Source organism: Oncorhynchus masou, chromosome 29 (genome assembly GCF_036934945.1).
Source record: "Oncorhynchus masou masou isolate Uvic2021 chromosome 29, UVic_Omas_1.1, whole genome shotgun sequence".
NCBI classification, from domain to species: domain Eukaryota; kingdom Metazoa; phylum Chordata; class Actinopteri; order Salmoniformes; family Salmonidae; genus Oncorhynchus; species Oncorhynchus masou.
Window position 1 is genome coordinate 4,732,350 of NC_088240.1, and position 14,705 is coordinate 4,747,054.

General features: G+C 50.6%; 1 protein-coding gene across 1 annotated transcript; it reads right to left on the bottom strand.

Annotated features, from left to right (window-relative positions):
• Window positions 1-578: 578 nt before the first annotated feature.
• LOC135518875 (sex-determining region Y protein-like) lies at window positions 579-12,663 on the bottom strand. The gene is made up of 4 exons (XM_064943830.1): window positions 12,640-12,663; window positions 3,349-3,840; window positions 2,629-3,090; window positions 579-620 (listed from the first exon to the last, which is right to left on the bottom strand). The coding sequence occupies exons 1-4, from the start codon at window positions 12,661-12,663 to the stop codon at window positions 579-581; spliced, it is 1,020 nt and encodes a 339-aa protein (XP_064799902.1).
• Window positions 12,664-14,705: the final 2,042 nt, after the last annotated feature.

Consider the following 14,705-nt stretch of genomic DNA (forward strand, 5'->3'; position numbering starts at 1 on the left):
ACTGTCTGTCTGTCATCCATGGTACTGCCATCAACTGTCTGTCTGTCATCCATGGTACTGCCATCCACTGTCTGTCTGTCATCCATGGTTCTGCCATCCACTGTCTTTCTGTCATCCATGGTACTGCCATCCACTGTCTGTCTGTCATCCATGGTACTGCCATTCACTGTCTGTCTGTCATCCATCGTACTGCCATCCACTGTCTGTCTGTCGACTATTGTTTATTTATCACCATCATTATCCCATCATCATGTTCAGAGGTCATTCCTGGGACATGCCTGCCATTGTTGTGGGTGCTGACCAATTAGTCGCTAGGTCAGCATTGTCGGCCACTGTTTCTTAACCCTGGCCCGTCAACGTTACACATTGTGGTTCTAGCCCTGCATTAGAAACCCTGATTCAACTTATTCTATGAATGCACGCATCTCAAGTTAAGATTCTACCAGCAGTTATATATAACAGCTATCTTTTTAGTTATCAGTATGTCAATTCTCTATTTCCCCCGACATCAGTGTTGGTACGAGCCAGAACGACCCCCCCCCCCCCGAGCAGCAGGGGTATTTGGATGCTACCACAGGTCAGCCCATCCTTGGGTGGCGATAGTTGGGTGTTACGGGTCCCTGTGGAGGGGTGTGAATGGTTCCAACAGGATTAGTCATCGTGATTGGCTGTAGAGCCGGTGTTCGTAATGGTGCCAAGCCATAGAGCCTGGCTGTAGGGCCGGTGTTCATATAGAGCCTGGCTGTAGGACCGGTGTTCATATAGAGCCTGGCTGTAGGGCTGGTGTTCATATAGAGCCTGGCTGTAGGGCCGGTGTTTGTATAGATCCTGGCTGTAGGGCTGGTGTTCATATAGATCCTGGCTGTAGGGCCGGTGTTCATATAGAGCCTGGCTGTAGGGCTGGTGTTCGTATAGAGCCTGGCTGTAGGGCTGTTGTTTGTATAGATCCTGGCTGTAGGGCCGGTGTTCATATAGAGTCTGGCTGTAGGGCCGGTGTTCATATAGAGTCTGGCTGTAGGGCCGGTGTTCATATAGAGCCTGGCTGTAGGGCCGGTGTTCATATAGAACCTGGCTGTAGGGCCGGTGTTCATATAGAGCCTGGCTGTAGGGCCGGTGTTCATATAGAGCCTGGCTGTAGGGCCGGTGTTCATATAGAGCCTGGCTGTAGGGCCGGTGTTCATATAGAGCCTGGCTGTAGGGCCGGTGTTCATATAGAGCCTGGCTGTAGGGCCGGTGTTCATATAGAGCCTGGCTGTAGGGCCGGTGTTCATATAGAGCCTGGCTGTAGGGCTGGTGTTCATATAGAGCCTGGCTGTAGGGCTGGTGTTCATATAGAGCCTGGCTGTAGGGCTGGTGTTCATATAGAGCCTGGCTGTAGGGCCTGTGTTCATATAGAGCCTGGCTGTAGGGCCGGTGTTTGTATAGATCCTGGCTGTAGGGCCGGTGTTCATATAGAGCCTGGCTGTCGGGCCGGTGTTTGTATAGATCCTGGCTGTAGGGCTGGTGTTCATATAGAGCCTGGCTGTAGGGCTGGTGTTCATATAGATCCTGGCTGTAGGGCCGGTGTTCGTATAGGGCCTGGCTGTAGGGCTGGTGTTCATATAGATCCTGGCTGTAGGGCCGTTGTTCATATAGATCCTGGCTGTAGGGCCGGTGTTCATATAGAGCCTGGCTGTAGGGCCGGTGTTCATATAGATCCTGGCTGTAGGGCCGGTGTTCATATAGATCCTGGCTGTAGGGCTGGTGTTCATATAGAGCCTGGCTGTAGGGCCGGTGTTCATATAGATCCTGGCTGTAGGGCCGGTGTTCATATAGATCCTGGCTGTAGGGCTGGTGTTTGTATAGATCCTGGCTGTAGGGCCGGTGTTCATATAGAGTCTGGCTGTAGGGCCAGTGTTCATATAGAGCCTGGCTGTAGGGCCGGTGTTCATATAGAGCCTGGCTGTAGGGCCGGTGTTCATATAGAGCCTGGCTGTAGGGCCGGTGTTCATATAGAGCCTGGCTGTAGGGCTGGTGTTCATATAGAGCCTGGCTGTAGGGCCGGTGTTCATATAGAGCCTGGCTGTAGGGCCGGTGTTCATATAGAGCCTGGCTGTAGGGCCGGTGTTCATATAGAGCCTGGCTGTAGGGCTGGTGTTCATATAGAGCCTGGCTGTAGGGCTGGTGTTCATATAGAGCCTGGCTGTAGGGCCGGTGTTCATATAGAACCTGGCTGTAGGGCCGGTGTTCATATAGAGCCTGGCTGTAGGGCTGGTGTTCATATAGAGCCTGGCTGTAGGGCCGGTGTTCATATAGAGCCTGGCTGTAGGGCCGGTGTTCATATAGAGCCTGGCTGTAGGGCCGGTGTTCATATAGAGCCTGGCTGTAGGGCCGGTGTTCATATAGAGCCTGGCTGTAGGGCCGGTGTTCATATAGAGCCTGGCTGTAGGGCCGGTGTTCATATAGAGCCTGGCTGTAGGGCCGGTGTTCATATAGAGCCTGGCTGTAGGGCCGGTGTTCATATAGAGCCTGGCTGTAGGGCCGGTGTTCATATAGAGCCTGGCTGTAGGGCTGGTGTTCATATAGAGCCTGGCTGTAGGGCTGGTGTTCATATAGAGCCTGGCTGTAGGGCTGGTGTTCATATAGAGCCTGGCTGTAGGGCCGGTGTTCATATAGAGCCTGGCTGTAGGGCTGGTGTTCATATAGAGCCTGGATGTAGGGCTGGGGCTCATATAGATCCTGGCTGTAGGGCTGGTGTTCATATAGAGCCTGGCTGTAGGGCTGGTTATCATATAGATCCTGGCTGTAGGGCTGGGGCTCATATAGATCCTGGCTGTAAGGCTGGTGTTCATATAGATCCTGGCTGTAGGGCCGGTGTTCATGTAGATCCTGGCTGTAGGGCTGGTGTTCATATAGATCCTGGCTGTAGGGCCGGTGTTCATATAGATCCTGGCTGTAGGGCCGGTGTTCATATAGATCCTGGCTGTAGGTCTGGTGTTCGTATAGATCCTGGCTGTAGGCCCGGTGTTCGTATAGATCCTGGCTGTAGGCCCGGTGTTCGTATAGATCCTGGCTGTAGGGCTGGTGTTCATGTAGAGCCTGGCTGTAGGGCTGGTGTTCATATAGAGCCTGGCTGTAGGGCTGGTGTTTGTATAGAGCCTGGCTGTAGGGCTGGTGTTCGTATAGATCCTGGCTGTAGGGCCGGTGTTCGTATAGATCCTGGCTGTAGGGCCGGTGTTCATATAGAGCCTGGCTGTAGGGCTGGTGTTCGTATAGAGCCTGGCTGTAGGGCTGGTGTTCATATAGAGCCTGGCTGTAGGGCTGGTGTTCATATAGATCCTGGCTGTAGGGCTGGTCTTCATATAGAGCCTGGCTGTAGGGCTGGTGTTCATATAGATCCTGGCTGTAGTGCTGGTGTTCGTATAGAGCCTGGCTGTAGGGCCGGTGTTCGTATAGATCCTGGCTGTAGGGCTGGTGTTCATATAGAACCTGGCTGTAGGGCTGTTGTTCATATAGAGCCTGGCTGTAGGGCTGGTGTTCATATAGAGCCTGGCTGTAGGGCTGGTGTTCATATAGATCCTGGCTGTAGGGTTGGTGTTCGTATAGAGCCTGGCTGTAGGGCCGGTGTTCGTATAGATCCTGGCTGTAGGGCTGGTGTTCATATAGATCCTGGCTGTAGGGCTTGTGTTCGTATAGAGCCTGGCTGTAGGGCCGGTGTTCGTATAGATCCTGGCTGTAGGGCTGGTGTTCGTATAGATCCTGGCTGTAGGGCCGGTGTTCGTATAGATCCTGGCTGTATGGCCGGTGTTCGTATAGATCCTGGCTGTAGGGCCGGTGTTCATATAGATCCTGGCTGTAGGGCTGGTGTTCGTATAGAGCCTGGCTGTAGGGCTGGTGTTTGTATAGATCCTGGCTGTAGGGCTGGTGTTCATATAGATCCTGGCTGTAGGGCCGGTGTTCATATAGATCCTGGCTGTAGGGCTGGTGTTCGTATAGATTCTGGCTGTAGGGCTGGTGTTCATATAGATCCTGGCTGTAGGGCCGGTGTTCATATAGATCCTGGCTGTAGGGCTGGTGTTCGTATAGATCCTGGCTGTAGGGACGGTGTTCGTATAGAGCCTGGCTGTAGTGCTGGTGTTCATATAGATCCTGGCTGTAGGGCTGGTGTTCGTATAGATCCTGGCTGTAGGGACGGTGTTCGTATAGAGCCTGGCTGTAGTGCTGGTGTTCATATAGATCCTGGCTGTAGGGCTGGTGTTCATATAGAGTCTGGCTGTAGAGCTGGTGTTCATATAGAGCCTGGCTGTAGGGCTGGTGTTCATATAGATCCTGGCTGTAGGGCCGGTGTTTGTATAGATCCTGGCTGTAGGGCCGGTGTTCATATAGATCCTGGCTGTAGGGCCGGTGTTCATATAGAGTCTGGCTGTAGGGCCGGTGTTCATATAGAGCCTGGCTGTAGGGCCGGTGTTCATATAGAGCCTGGCTGTAGGGCCGGTGTTCATATAGAGTCTGGCTGTAGGGCCGGTGTTCATATAGATCCTGGCTGTAGGGCCGGTGTTCATATAGAGTCTGGCTGTAGGGCTGGTGTTCATATAGAGCCTGGCTGTAGGGCTGGTGTTCATATAGAGCCTGGCTGTAGGGCCGGTGTTCATATAGAGTCTGGCTGTAGGGCCGGTGTTCATATAGATCCTGGCTGTAGGGCCGGTGTTCATATAGAGCCTGGCTGTAGGGCTGGTGTTCATATAGATCCTGGCTGTAGGGCCGGTGTTCATATAGAGCCTGGCTGTAGGGCTGGTGTTCATATAGAGCCTGGCTGTAGGGCTGGTGTTCATATAGAGCCTGGCTGTAGGGCCGGTGTTCATATAGAGTCTGGCTGTAGGGCTGGTGTTCATATAGAGCCTGGCTGTAGGGCTGGTGTTTGTATAGATCCTGGCTGTAGGGCTGGTGTTCATATAGATCCTGGCTGTAGGGCCGGTGTTTGTATAGATCCTGGCTGTAGGGCCGGTGTTTGCATAGATCCTGGCTGTAGGGCCGGTGTTCATATAGAGCCTGGCTGTAGGGCTGGTGTTTGTATAGATCCTGGCTGTAGGGCTGGTGTTCATATAGATCCTGGCTGTAGGGCCGGTGTTTGTATAGATCCTGGCTGTAGGGCCGGTGTTTGTATAGATCCTGGCTGTAGGGCCGGTGTTCATATAGAGCCTGGCTGTAGGGCTGGTGTTTGTATAGATCCTGGCTGTAGGGCTGGTGTTCATATAGATCCTGGCTGTAGGGCCGGTGTTTGTATAGAGCCTGGCTGTAGGGCCGGTGTTCATATAGAGTCTGGCTGTAGGGCTGGTGTTCATATAGAGCCTGGCTGTAGGGCTGGTGTTTGTATAGATCCTGGCTGTAGGGCTGGTGTTCATATAGATCCTGGCTGTAGGGCCGGTGTTTGTATAGATCCTGGCTGTAGGGCCGGTGTTTGTATAGATCCTGGCTGTAGGGCCGGTGTTCATATAGATCCTGGCTGTAGGGCTGGTGTTCATATAGAGCCTGGCTGTAGGGCCGGTGTTCATATAGAGTCTGGCTGTAGGGCCGGTGTTCATATAGATCCTGGCTGTAGGGCCGGTGTTCATATAGATCCTGGCTGTAGGGCTGGTGTTTGTATAGATCCTGGCTGTAGGGCCGGTGTTCATATAGATCCTGGCTGTAGGGCCGGTGTTCATATAGAGTCTGGCTGTAGGGCCGGTGTTCATATAGAGCCTGGCTGTAGGGCCGGTGTTCATATAGAGCCTGGCTGTAGGGCTGGTGTTTGTATAGATCCTGGCTGTAGGGCCGGTGTTCATATAGAGTCTGGCTGTAGGGCCGGTGTTCATATAGAGCCTGGCTGTAGGGCCGGTGTTCATATAGAGCCTGGCTGTAGGGCCGGTGTTCATATAGAGCCTGGCTGTAGGGCCGGTGTTCATATAGAGCCTGGCTGTAGGGCCGGTGTTCATATAGAGCCTGGCTGTAGGGCCGGTGTTCATATAGAGCCTGGCTGTAGGGCCGGTGTTCATATAGAGCCTGGCTGTAGGGCCGGTGTTCATATAGAGCCTGGCTGTAGGGCTGGTGTTCATATAGAGCCTGGCTGTAGGGCTGGTGTTCATATAGAGCCTGGCTGTAGGGCCGGTGTTCATATAGAGCCTGGCTGTAGGGCTGGTGTTTGTATAGATCCTGGCTGTAGGGCCGGTGTTCATATAGAGCCTGGCTGTAGGGCTGGTGTTTGTATAGATCCTGGCTGTAGGGCTGGTGTTCATATAGATCCTGGCTGTAGGGCCGGTGTTTGTATAGAGCCTGGCTGTAGGGCCGGTGTTCATATAGATCCTGGCTGTAGGGCTGGTGTTCATATAGATCCTGGCTGTAGGGCCGGTGTTTGTATAGATCCTGGCTGTAGGGCCGGTGTTTGTATAGATCCTGGCTGTAGGGCCGGTGTTCATATAGAGCCTGGCTGTAGGGCTGGTGTTTGTATAGATCCTGGCTGTAGGGCTGGTGTTCATATAGATCCTGGCTGTAGGGCCGGTGTTTGTATAGATCCTGGCTGTAGGGCCGGTGTTTGTATAGATCCTGGCTGTAGGGCCGGTGTTCATATAGAGCCTGGCTGTAGGGCTGGTGTTTGTATCGATCCTGGCTGTAGGGCTGGTGTTCATATAGATCCTGGCTGTAGGGCCGGTGTTTGTATAGAGCCTGGCTGTAGGGCCGGTGTTCATATAGAGTCTGGCTGTAGGGCTGGTGTTCATATAGAGCCTGGCTGTAGGGCTGGTGTTTGTATAGATCCTGGCTGTAGGGCTGGTGTTCATATAGATCCTGGCTGTAGGGCCGGTGTTTGTATAGATCCTGGCTGTAGGGCCGGTGTTTGTATAGATCCTGGCTGTAGGGCCGGTGTTCATATAGATCCTGGCTGTAGGGCTGGTGTTCATATAGAGCCTGGCTGTAGGGCCGGTGTTCATATAGAGTCTGGCTGTAGGGCCGGTGTTCATATAGATCCTGGCTGTAGGGCCGGTGTTCATATAGATCCTGGCTGTAGGGCTGGTGTTTGTATAGATCCTGGCTGTAGGGCCGGTGTTCATATAGATCCTGGCTGTAGGGCCGGTGTTCATATAGAGTCTGGCTGTAGGGCCGGTGTTCATATAGAGCCTGGCTGTAGGGCCGGTGTTCATATAGAGCCTGGCTGTAGGGCTGGTGTTTGTATAGATCCTGGCTGTAGGGCCGGTGTTCATATAGAGTCTGGCTGTAGGGCCGGTGTTCATATAGAGCCTGGCTGTAGGGCCGGTGTTCATATAGAGCCTGGCTGTAGGGCCGGTGTTCATATAGAGCCTGGCTGTAGGGCCGGTGTTCATATAGAGCCTGGCTGTAGGGCCGGTGTTCATATAGAGCCTGGCTGTAGGGCCGGTGTTCATATAGAGCCTGGCTGTAGGGCCGGTGTTCATATAGAGCCTGGCTGTAGGGCCGGTGTTCATATAGAGCCTGGCTGTAGGGCTGGTGTTCATATAGAGCCTGGCTGTAGGGCTGGTGTTCATATAGAGCCTGGCTGTAGGGCCGGTGTTCATATAGAGCCTGGCTGTAGGGCTGGTGTTCATATAGAGCCTGGCTGTAGGGCTGGTGTTCATATAGAGCCTGGCTGTAGGGCCGGTGTTCATATAGAGCCTGGCTGTAGGGCCGGTGTTCATATAGAGCCTGGCTGTAGGGCCGGTGTTCATATAGAGCCTGGCTGTAGGGCTGGTGTTCATATAGAGCCTGGCTGTAGGGCTGGTGTTCATATAGAGCCTGGCTGTAGGGCTGGTGTTCATATAGAGCCTGGCTGTAGGGCCGGTGTTCATATAGAGCCTGGCTGTAGGGCCGGTGTTCATATAGAGCCTGGCTGTAGGGCTGGTGTTCATATAGAGCCTGGCTGTAGGGCTGGTGTTCATATAGAGCCTGGCTGTAGGGCTGGTGTTCATATAGAGCCTGGCTGTAGGGACGGTGTTCGTATAGAGCCTGGCTGTAGGGACGGTGTTCGTATAGAGCCTGGCTGTAGGGCTGGTGTTCGTATAGATCCTGGCTGTAGGGCCGGTGTTCATATAGAGCCTGGCTATAGGGCTGGTGTTCATATAGATCCTGGCTGTAGGGCCGGTGTTCATATAGATCCTGGCTGTAGGGCCGGTGTTCATATAGATCCTGGCTGTAGGGCCGGTGTTCGTATAGAGCCTGGCTATAGGGCCGGTGTTCGTATAGATCCTGGCTGTAGGGCTGGTGTTCGTATAGATCCTGGCTGTAGGGCTGGTGTTTGTATAGAGCCTGGCTGTAGGGCCGGTGTTCGTATGGTGCCACGCTACACTAACTTCTGTTCAAAGGGAGCTGGGTGCAGCCCACCGGGACTGTCATTTCCTCAGGGTCCTCCCAGTTCTTTTAATCACACACACACACGTGCAGAAACCATAGCACTCTGTCCTCAACATGTGGTTTTGCTATTAATTGATCTCTCCGGGATGCCAAGCCTTCATTGTGCCCAGGACCTCAACCCATTTACCACCTGTATATAGCCAAGTTACTCATTACTCATTGAGTATTTATTATTACTTGTTTTGATTTTCTATTCTCTCTGCATTTACTATTAGTCTACACATGTTGTTTACAAAGCATATGACAAATGTCACGCTTTCATTTGATTTCTAGAGATCTCTGACCTTGGATGAGTGGGTTCTACTCCCACCCGACCCTCCTTGATCAACAAAGTGATCCATGTGAACCAACATTAATGGTTTGAGCTGTTAAAAGTGCATTTGGCTGTTTGATCTGGACTTCATAAGACTCTTGGTGCTAACGTGTTTCGGTGTCATCTGTATGATTCTGTTACACTCATATGGATTTTCCTCATAGCCAGTGTATAGTACTTACTTTAAAGTACTACTTAAGGAGTTTTTCTTTGGTGTCTGTACTTTACTTTACTAGTTATATATATTATAACTTCTACATCACTATACTGTATTCCTTAGTAAAAATAAGGTTATTTTTACTCCATACATTTTCCATGACACCCAAAAGTACTCGTTACATTTTGACAGGAAAATGTTCCAATTCACGCACTTATCAAGAGCACATCCCTGGTCGTCCCTACTTCCTCTGATCTGGAGGACTCACTAAACACACATGCTTAGTTTGTAAATTATGTCTGAGTGTTGGAGTGTACCCCTGGCTATCCACATATTAAAAACACAAGAAAAATGGTGCCGTCTGGTTTGCTTAATATAACGAATTTGAAATGATTTACAGTTTTACATTTACTTTTGATCATTTTTTAAAACCAAATACTTTTTCATTTTTACTCAAGTAGTATTTTACGTGGTGACTTTCAGTTTTACTTGAGTCATTTTCTATTAAAATATCTTTTTAATATCTTTTTCCACCAATGCTCGTTGCCCTGATAATTGTCAGTAAAGTGTCTTGTGGACCAGGTGCCTGAGAAAATCCAGCCGACTGACTGTGGCAGAATGTTCCCTGATTCAACAGGTGATAGTTTTTTCTATTGCGAACATGAACATATGCATTTGGTCATCTCACAATACATCTAAATGAGTCCTGTGAGGCACCAATTTCAGACCAAGGAGATCTATTTATTCTGTTCCCATGAGCCCTGGTCTGTGGAAGGGCATTCTCCTGCTGCCCCCCAAACCCCTCTTCATCAACACAGCAGAGCTAGGCAAACAAGACCCAGGGTCCAGCCAATTTGTTCGGACAAATGTAGGGATTTGGGGGCCACCACGGGCTTCGCAGGGAACGAGTGCTAAGTGTTTGTGTGCCAAGCAGCACCAACCCCTGATCCACCAAAGCCAGTCCATTCACTATGCTGTTTGTCTGTCCGTGTGGATGACAACTTGAACCTGACTATGGCTACAGACCGGACCTGTGTAAAGAAGTTGTTTCTCCTGTTACATATCTCTCATTCCCTCTCCGTTTCCAACTCCTCCTCTCCTCTATCCTTTCCCGACTTCCCCTCTGCCCTCATTCCCTATCTCCTATCCTTTCCCCACTCTCCTTTTCTCTTACTCCCTCTCTCCTATCCGTTTCCCACTCCTCCTCTCTCCTATCCGTTTCCCCACTCCTCCTCTCTCCTATCTGTTTCCCCACTCCCCTTTTCTCTCACTCCCTCTCTTCTATCCGTTTCCCCACTCCTGCTCTCTCCTATTCGTTTCCCACTCCTCCTCTCCCCCTTCCGTTTCCCACTCCTCCTCTCTCCTATCCGTTTCCCAGTCCTCCTCTCTCCTATCCGTTTCCCACTCCTCCTATCTCCTATCCGTTTCCCACTCCTCCTCTCCCCCTTCCGTTTCCCACTCCTCCTCTCTCCCATCCGTTTCCCAGTCCTCCTCTCTCCTATCCGTTTCCCACTCCTCCTCTGCCATCCGTTTCCCACTCCTCCTCTCTCCTATCCATTTCCCCACTCCTCCTCTCTTCTATCCATTTCCCCACTCCACCTCTCTCCTATCCGTTTCCCCACTCCTCCTCTCTCCTATCCGTTTCCCACTCCTCCTCTCCCCCTTCCGTTTCCCACTCCTCCTCTCTCCCATCCGTTTCCCAGTCCTCCTCTCTCCTATCCGTTTCCCACTCCTCCTCTGCCATCCGTTTCCCACTCCTCCTCTCTCCTATCCATTTCCCCACTCCTCCTCTCCTATCTGTTTCCCAATCCCCCTATCTCCTATCCGTTTCCCACTCCTCCTCTCTCCCATCCGTTTCCCAGTCCCCCTATCTCCTATCCGTTTCCCACTCCTCCTCTCCCCCTTCCGTTTCCCACTCCTCCTCTCTCCCATCCGTTTCCCAGTCCTCCTCTCTTCTATCCATTTCCCACTCCCCCTCTCTCCCATCCATTTCCCACTCACCCTCTCTTCTATCTGTTTCCCACTCCCCCTCTCTCCCATCCGTTTCCCACTCACCCTCTCTCCCATCTGTTTCCCACTCCCCCTCTCTCCCATCCATTTCCCACTCACCCTCTCTTCTATCCGTTTCCCACTCCTCCTCTCCCCCTTCCGTTTCCCACTCCTCCTCTCTCCCATCCGTTTCCCAGTCTTCCTCTCTTCTATCCGTTTCCCACTCCTCCTCTCTCCCATCCGTTTCCCACTCCCCTCTCTCCTATCCGTTTCCCAGTCCCTCTCTCTCTCATTCCTCTTTGCCTCACCACCTTATAATGGGGCCAATCCATTATCATCATAATGTAAAATGTAGCAAATGTGATAAATGAATGAATTCAAATTATTTTTCTTTACTCCCCCGCCACCCCTCCCCCTCCCCTCATTCTTAGCTCAATTGAGTTGGCAGGGTTGGTGGGTGGATGCTAGCGGGGGGTTGGGGGGGTGCCCCCCCCCCCACACAATAGGCCGAGGCCTCAGTGTATTAGTACAAGTGGCTCCAGACAATCTGATCGCTGGCTGGTCCTCGCGAATCGGAGGAGCGGGCCTCCCTGGCATGCTGATCAGTGGATTAGGCCGGGCGGCAGCATCAGGTCAAGAGCACCACGAAGAAAGGGATAGGCATGCGGGGGAAGATGAGGTACACGCTGGTCCCACACTACAGTTTCAACCCGACCCACTTGTCCAGACTGGGTTTTCTCCTCTCCTCCAGGAGAACACGGTGGTACAGGGCTGGATTATCCGTCATCAGCTATTCAGACCTGATTACTGTGTTAAATCTATCAGCTGGAGAGGCCTTTCACCTGTGGTGTTAGTTACTTTGAAATGAAATTACACGCTTGTGTAACACACAGAACAGTCACACCTCGGCAGACTGGGGGAAAAGTTGAGATGAGATGAAGAAGTTTAAGGGGCTTTTATGAGTGAACCTGATGAAGCAACAGGTTTGTGACCACTGACTGTACACAAGCAACGAGCCTTCAGAAAGAGCAAACACAAGCAGGAACTCGGACAATCACAAAACCTTCTCTGGGGTGGTAATTGTTCCGGCCACTTTGCTAAACAGCTGCCTCCATTACCACCCCAGAGTAGGGGAGGTAGAGTCCCAGGGAGTGTGTCCCTGTCTCTGAATGACTGCACCCCAGTGTTGACCCTGCTGGCCCCCCACCCGCTCCTCTCTCCTGAGGAGCCTCGTTAGGCCCGGCAGGGGGTCCCAGCTTCTTCTAGGGCTGTTCCTGGGGGGCTATGCATCAGAGTGAATGGGGGGGGGAGGCAGGACATTAGCAGATAAAATATGACCTCCGATCTACATATGATGACTTTAATTCCAAAACGATATATATACATTTTCAGATATGTTCGTGAATTAGCTTTTATTTTTCAAAGATATTATGAAATAGGTTTTTTTTTTTCACTATCTAATCATGGCATGGGGGTGGTCAATGACAGACATGTATTTGTTTGATGTGTTTAATTTCAGAGAGACAAATAATCATATTTTTTTGCAAAACACAATATATCCTCCTCACTTTCAAATAAATAAGTAGTACTGCTAGGTTTAACACAGTCAAAATCTAACATTTTTTTTTTTTTTAAATAAAATAAAGACCTGTACAAACAATACAATTGGGACAATATACAAAAAAAAATCTATACAGTTATTAAATATCTGTCTGTAAACAGTTAACATTTAAGTAATTTCGCAGATGCTCTTATCCAGAGCGACTTACAGTTCGGGCCCGATTCAGATCTTGGTTTTCGTACTTACCTTTATGCGTAACGGGCTTTGCATGATTCCCTTATGCTTAAAACTTTTCATTCAACTGCTGAAAACCCTCCCACTTGCTGGCTATTACGCACGCCTCTACGAAGAGGGAACGCAACACCCTGCTACAACTCAACTCTCCGTGAAGTGAAAAAGGTATGGACTGTAGGTGTGAGTAAGGATGACAACAGGCAGAATGTGGTACCGTTTAAAAGGACTTTATTCCTTCACACGGTAATATGGGGAAAAGGGGCTGGACGGAACCAAAGCAAAGAAAGTAAATCTCAAAGCCCCTCCTCTCCTATCTTACCTGGCTACCCACTACTTACCTAATTTAGCACCACCTGGTGCCCTAACCAAAATACAGGGGGTGGTCCGCCCAGGTCTTACCTATTGTGCCTAGACAGTGAACATGCTACGGGTATATGTATGCCCGCGGGCCTCTTGCCTAAGCACTCCCTAGGTGCCTTCCCCTTCCCCCCCTGGGAACAAATGAAACAGGAGAACAAATCATTTCTCAAACAAACTAAGAAACAAAGGACATTAAATAAGCTCTATCTGAGCAACAAACTCACTGAACATACCAACTGCTACCAACAACTAACATAGTAAATTATCCACAGCCATCAGCCTCCTCTCTCAGCAATGATTCTCTATCACATTCAATCTCTCTGCAATGACCTCCCAGCCATGAATCTCCTGGACAGAACACTGGCTTTTATATAGCTTCAGAATGAATGTGTAACTGGAGACAGCTGTGCCTTGACGAGGGGCGGGGTCAGCTCTCCAATTAGCCATGGAGTCGACCAATCAGCTGCTTGAGGGATTTCAGGAAGCCATTTCCTGAAATAAACACATGCAAATACACAAACTACAACACAAACTGGGGAACGTAACACTGGCCAACAGATTTTCTAGTGGAGTTTGATTTCAATTAGGTTTTCAGTTCATTTATCTTAATCCATCCCTTTAATATATACTGTTCACCTTTAGTTTGAGTTTTGTGGACTGTCCCATAAGAATACATTGAGAGAAAAGCCCTCTAAATATTCATATTCCTCTCCGTTTCAGCACCAATTGGTAGATTTAAAAATAATCTGATCTTGTATATTATTTAGGGTTAGGAATGTATGTATGAATCATAACAAACAGACTTGGAGAGCCTTTGCTATAAGGGCACAAGGCGAGACCCAAGTGAAGACACAGGAGGCAGATGTTTGACCTACGATATTTATTATAACAAAAAGAAGAGGCAAAAGGATGGTCGGGGACAGGCGAGAGGTCATAAACCAGGTCAAAACAGTACCAGGCGATAGGCAGGCTCGAAGTGCCAAAACCAGGAGAGATAGGGAAAAACAGAGACTTGGAAAGACAGGAGCTAGGAAAAATGCTGAACGACTTGGAAAAACAAAACTAACTGGCACAGAGAGACAGGAAAAACAGAGATAAATACACCAGGGATAATCAGCGACACCTGGAGGGAGTTGGAGACAAGCACAAGGACAGGTGAATCAGATCAGGGCGTAACAGTACCCCCCCCCCCCCTAGGGGCACCACCTGGCGTCCTACTCGGATGCATAAGGGATTGACCGGGGTGTGGGCGGTGGAATTCGGCAGAGTACTGCATCCAGGATGTCTCTAACCCAGCACCTCTCTTCTGGGCCGTAACTCTCCCAGTCAACCAGGTACCTGAAACCCCTGACCTGAGGTCGAACACCCAGATACGTCTCACCGTGGATGCCGGATGGCCATCGATGACACGGGGACACCACTCATCTCCTTCACGTCCAGTGGTATTTCCCAAGCTGCGAGCTCGTCCTTCTTCCCCTCTGACAGTCCGTGGAGGAAGGACAGACAAACAGAGCCTCCGGATTCCAGGAAGTCTCGGAAATCTACTGTGTAGTCTGCCACACTATGAGAGTTCTGATGTACCTGCAGGTAGTTTTCGAGCCACCTACCTCCCGGGCACCGGAGAATCGAAAACCTTCCTCACTTCTGCCATGTCTTCCTCTAGGCTATGGCACACCACGGATTGCTGCTCCCACACAGCCGTTGCCCAGGAGAGCGCC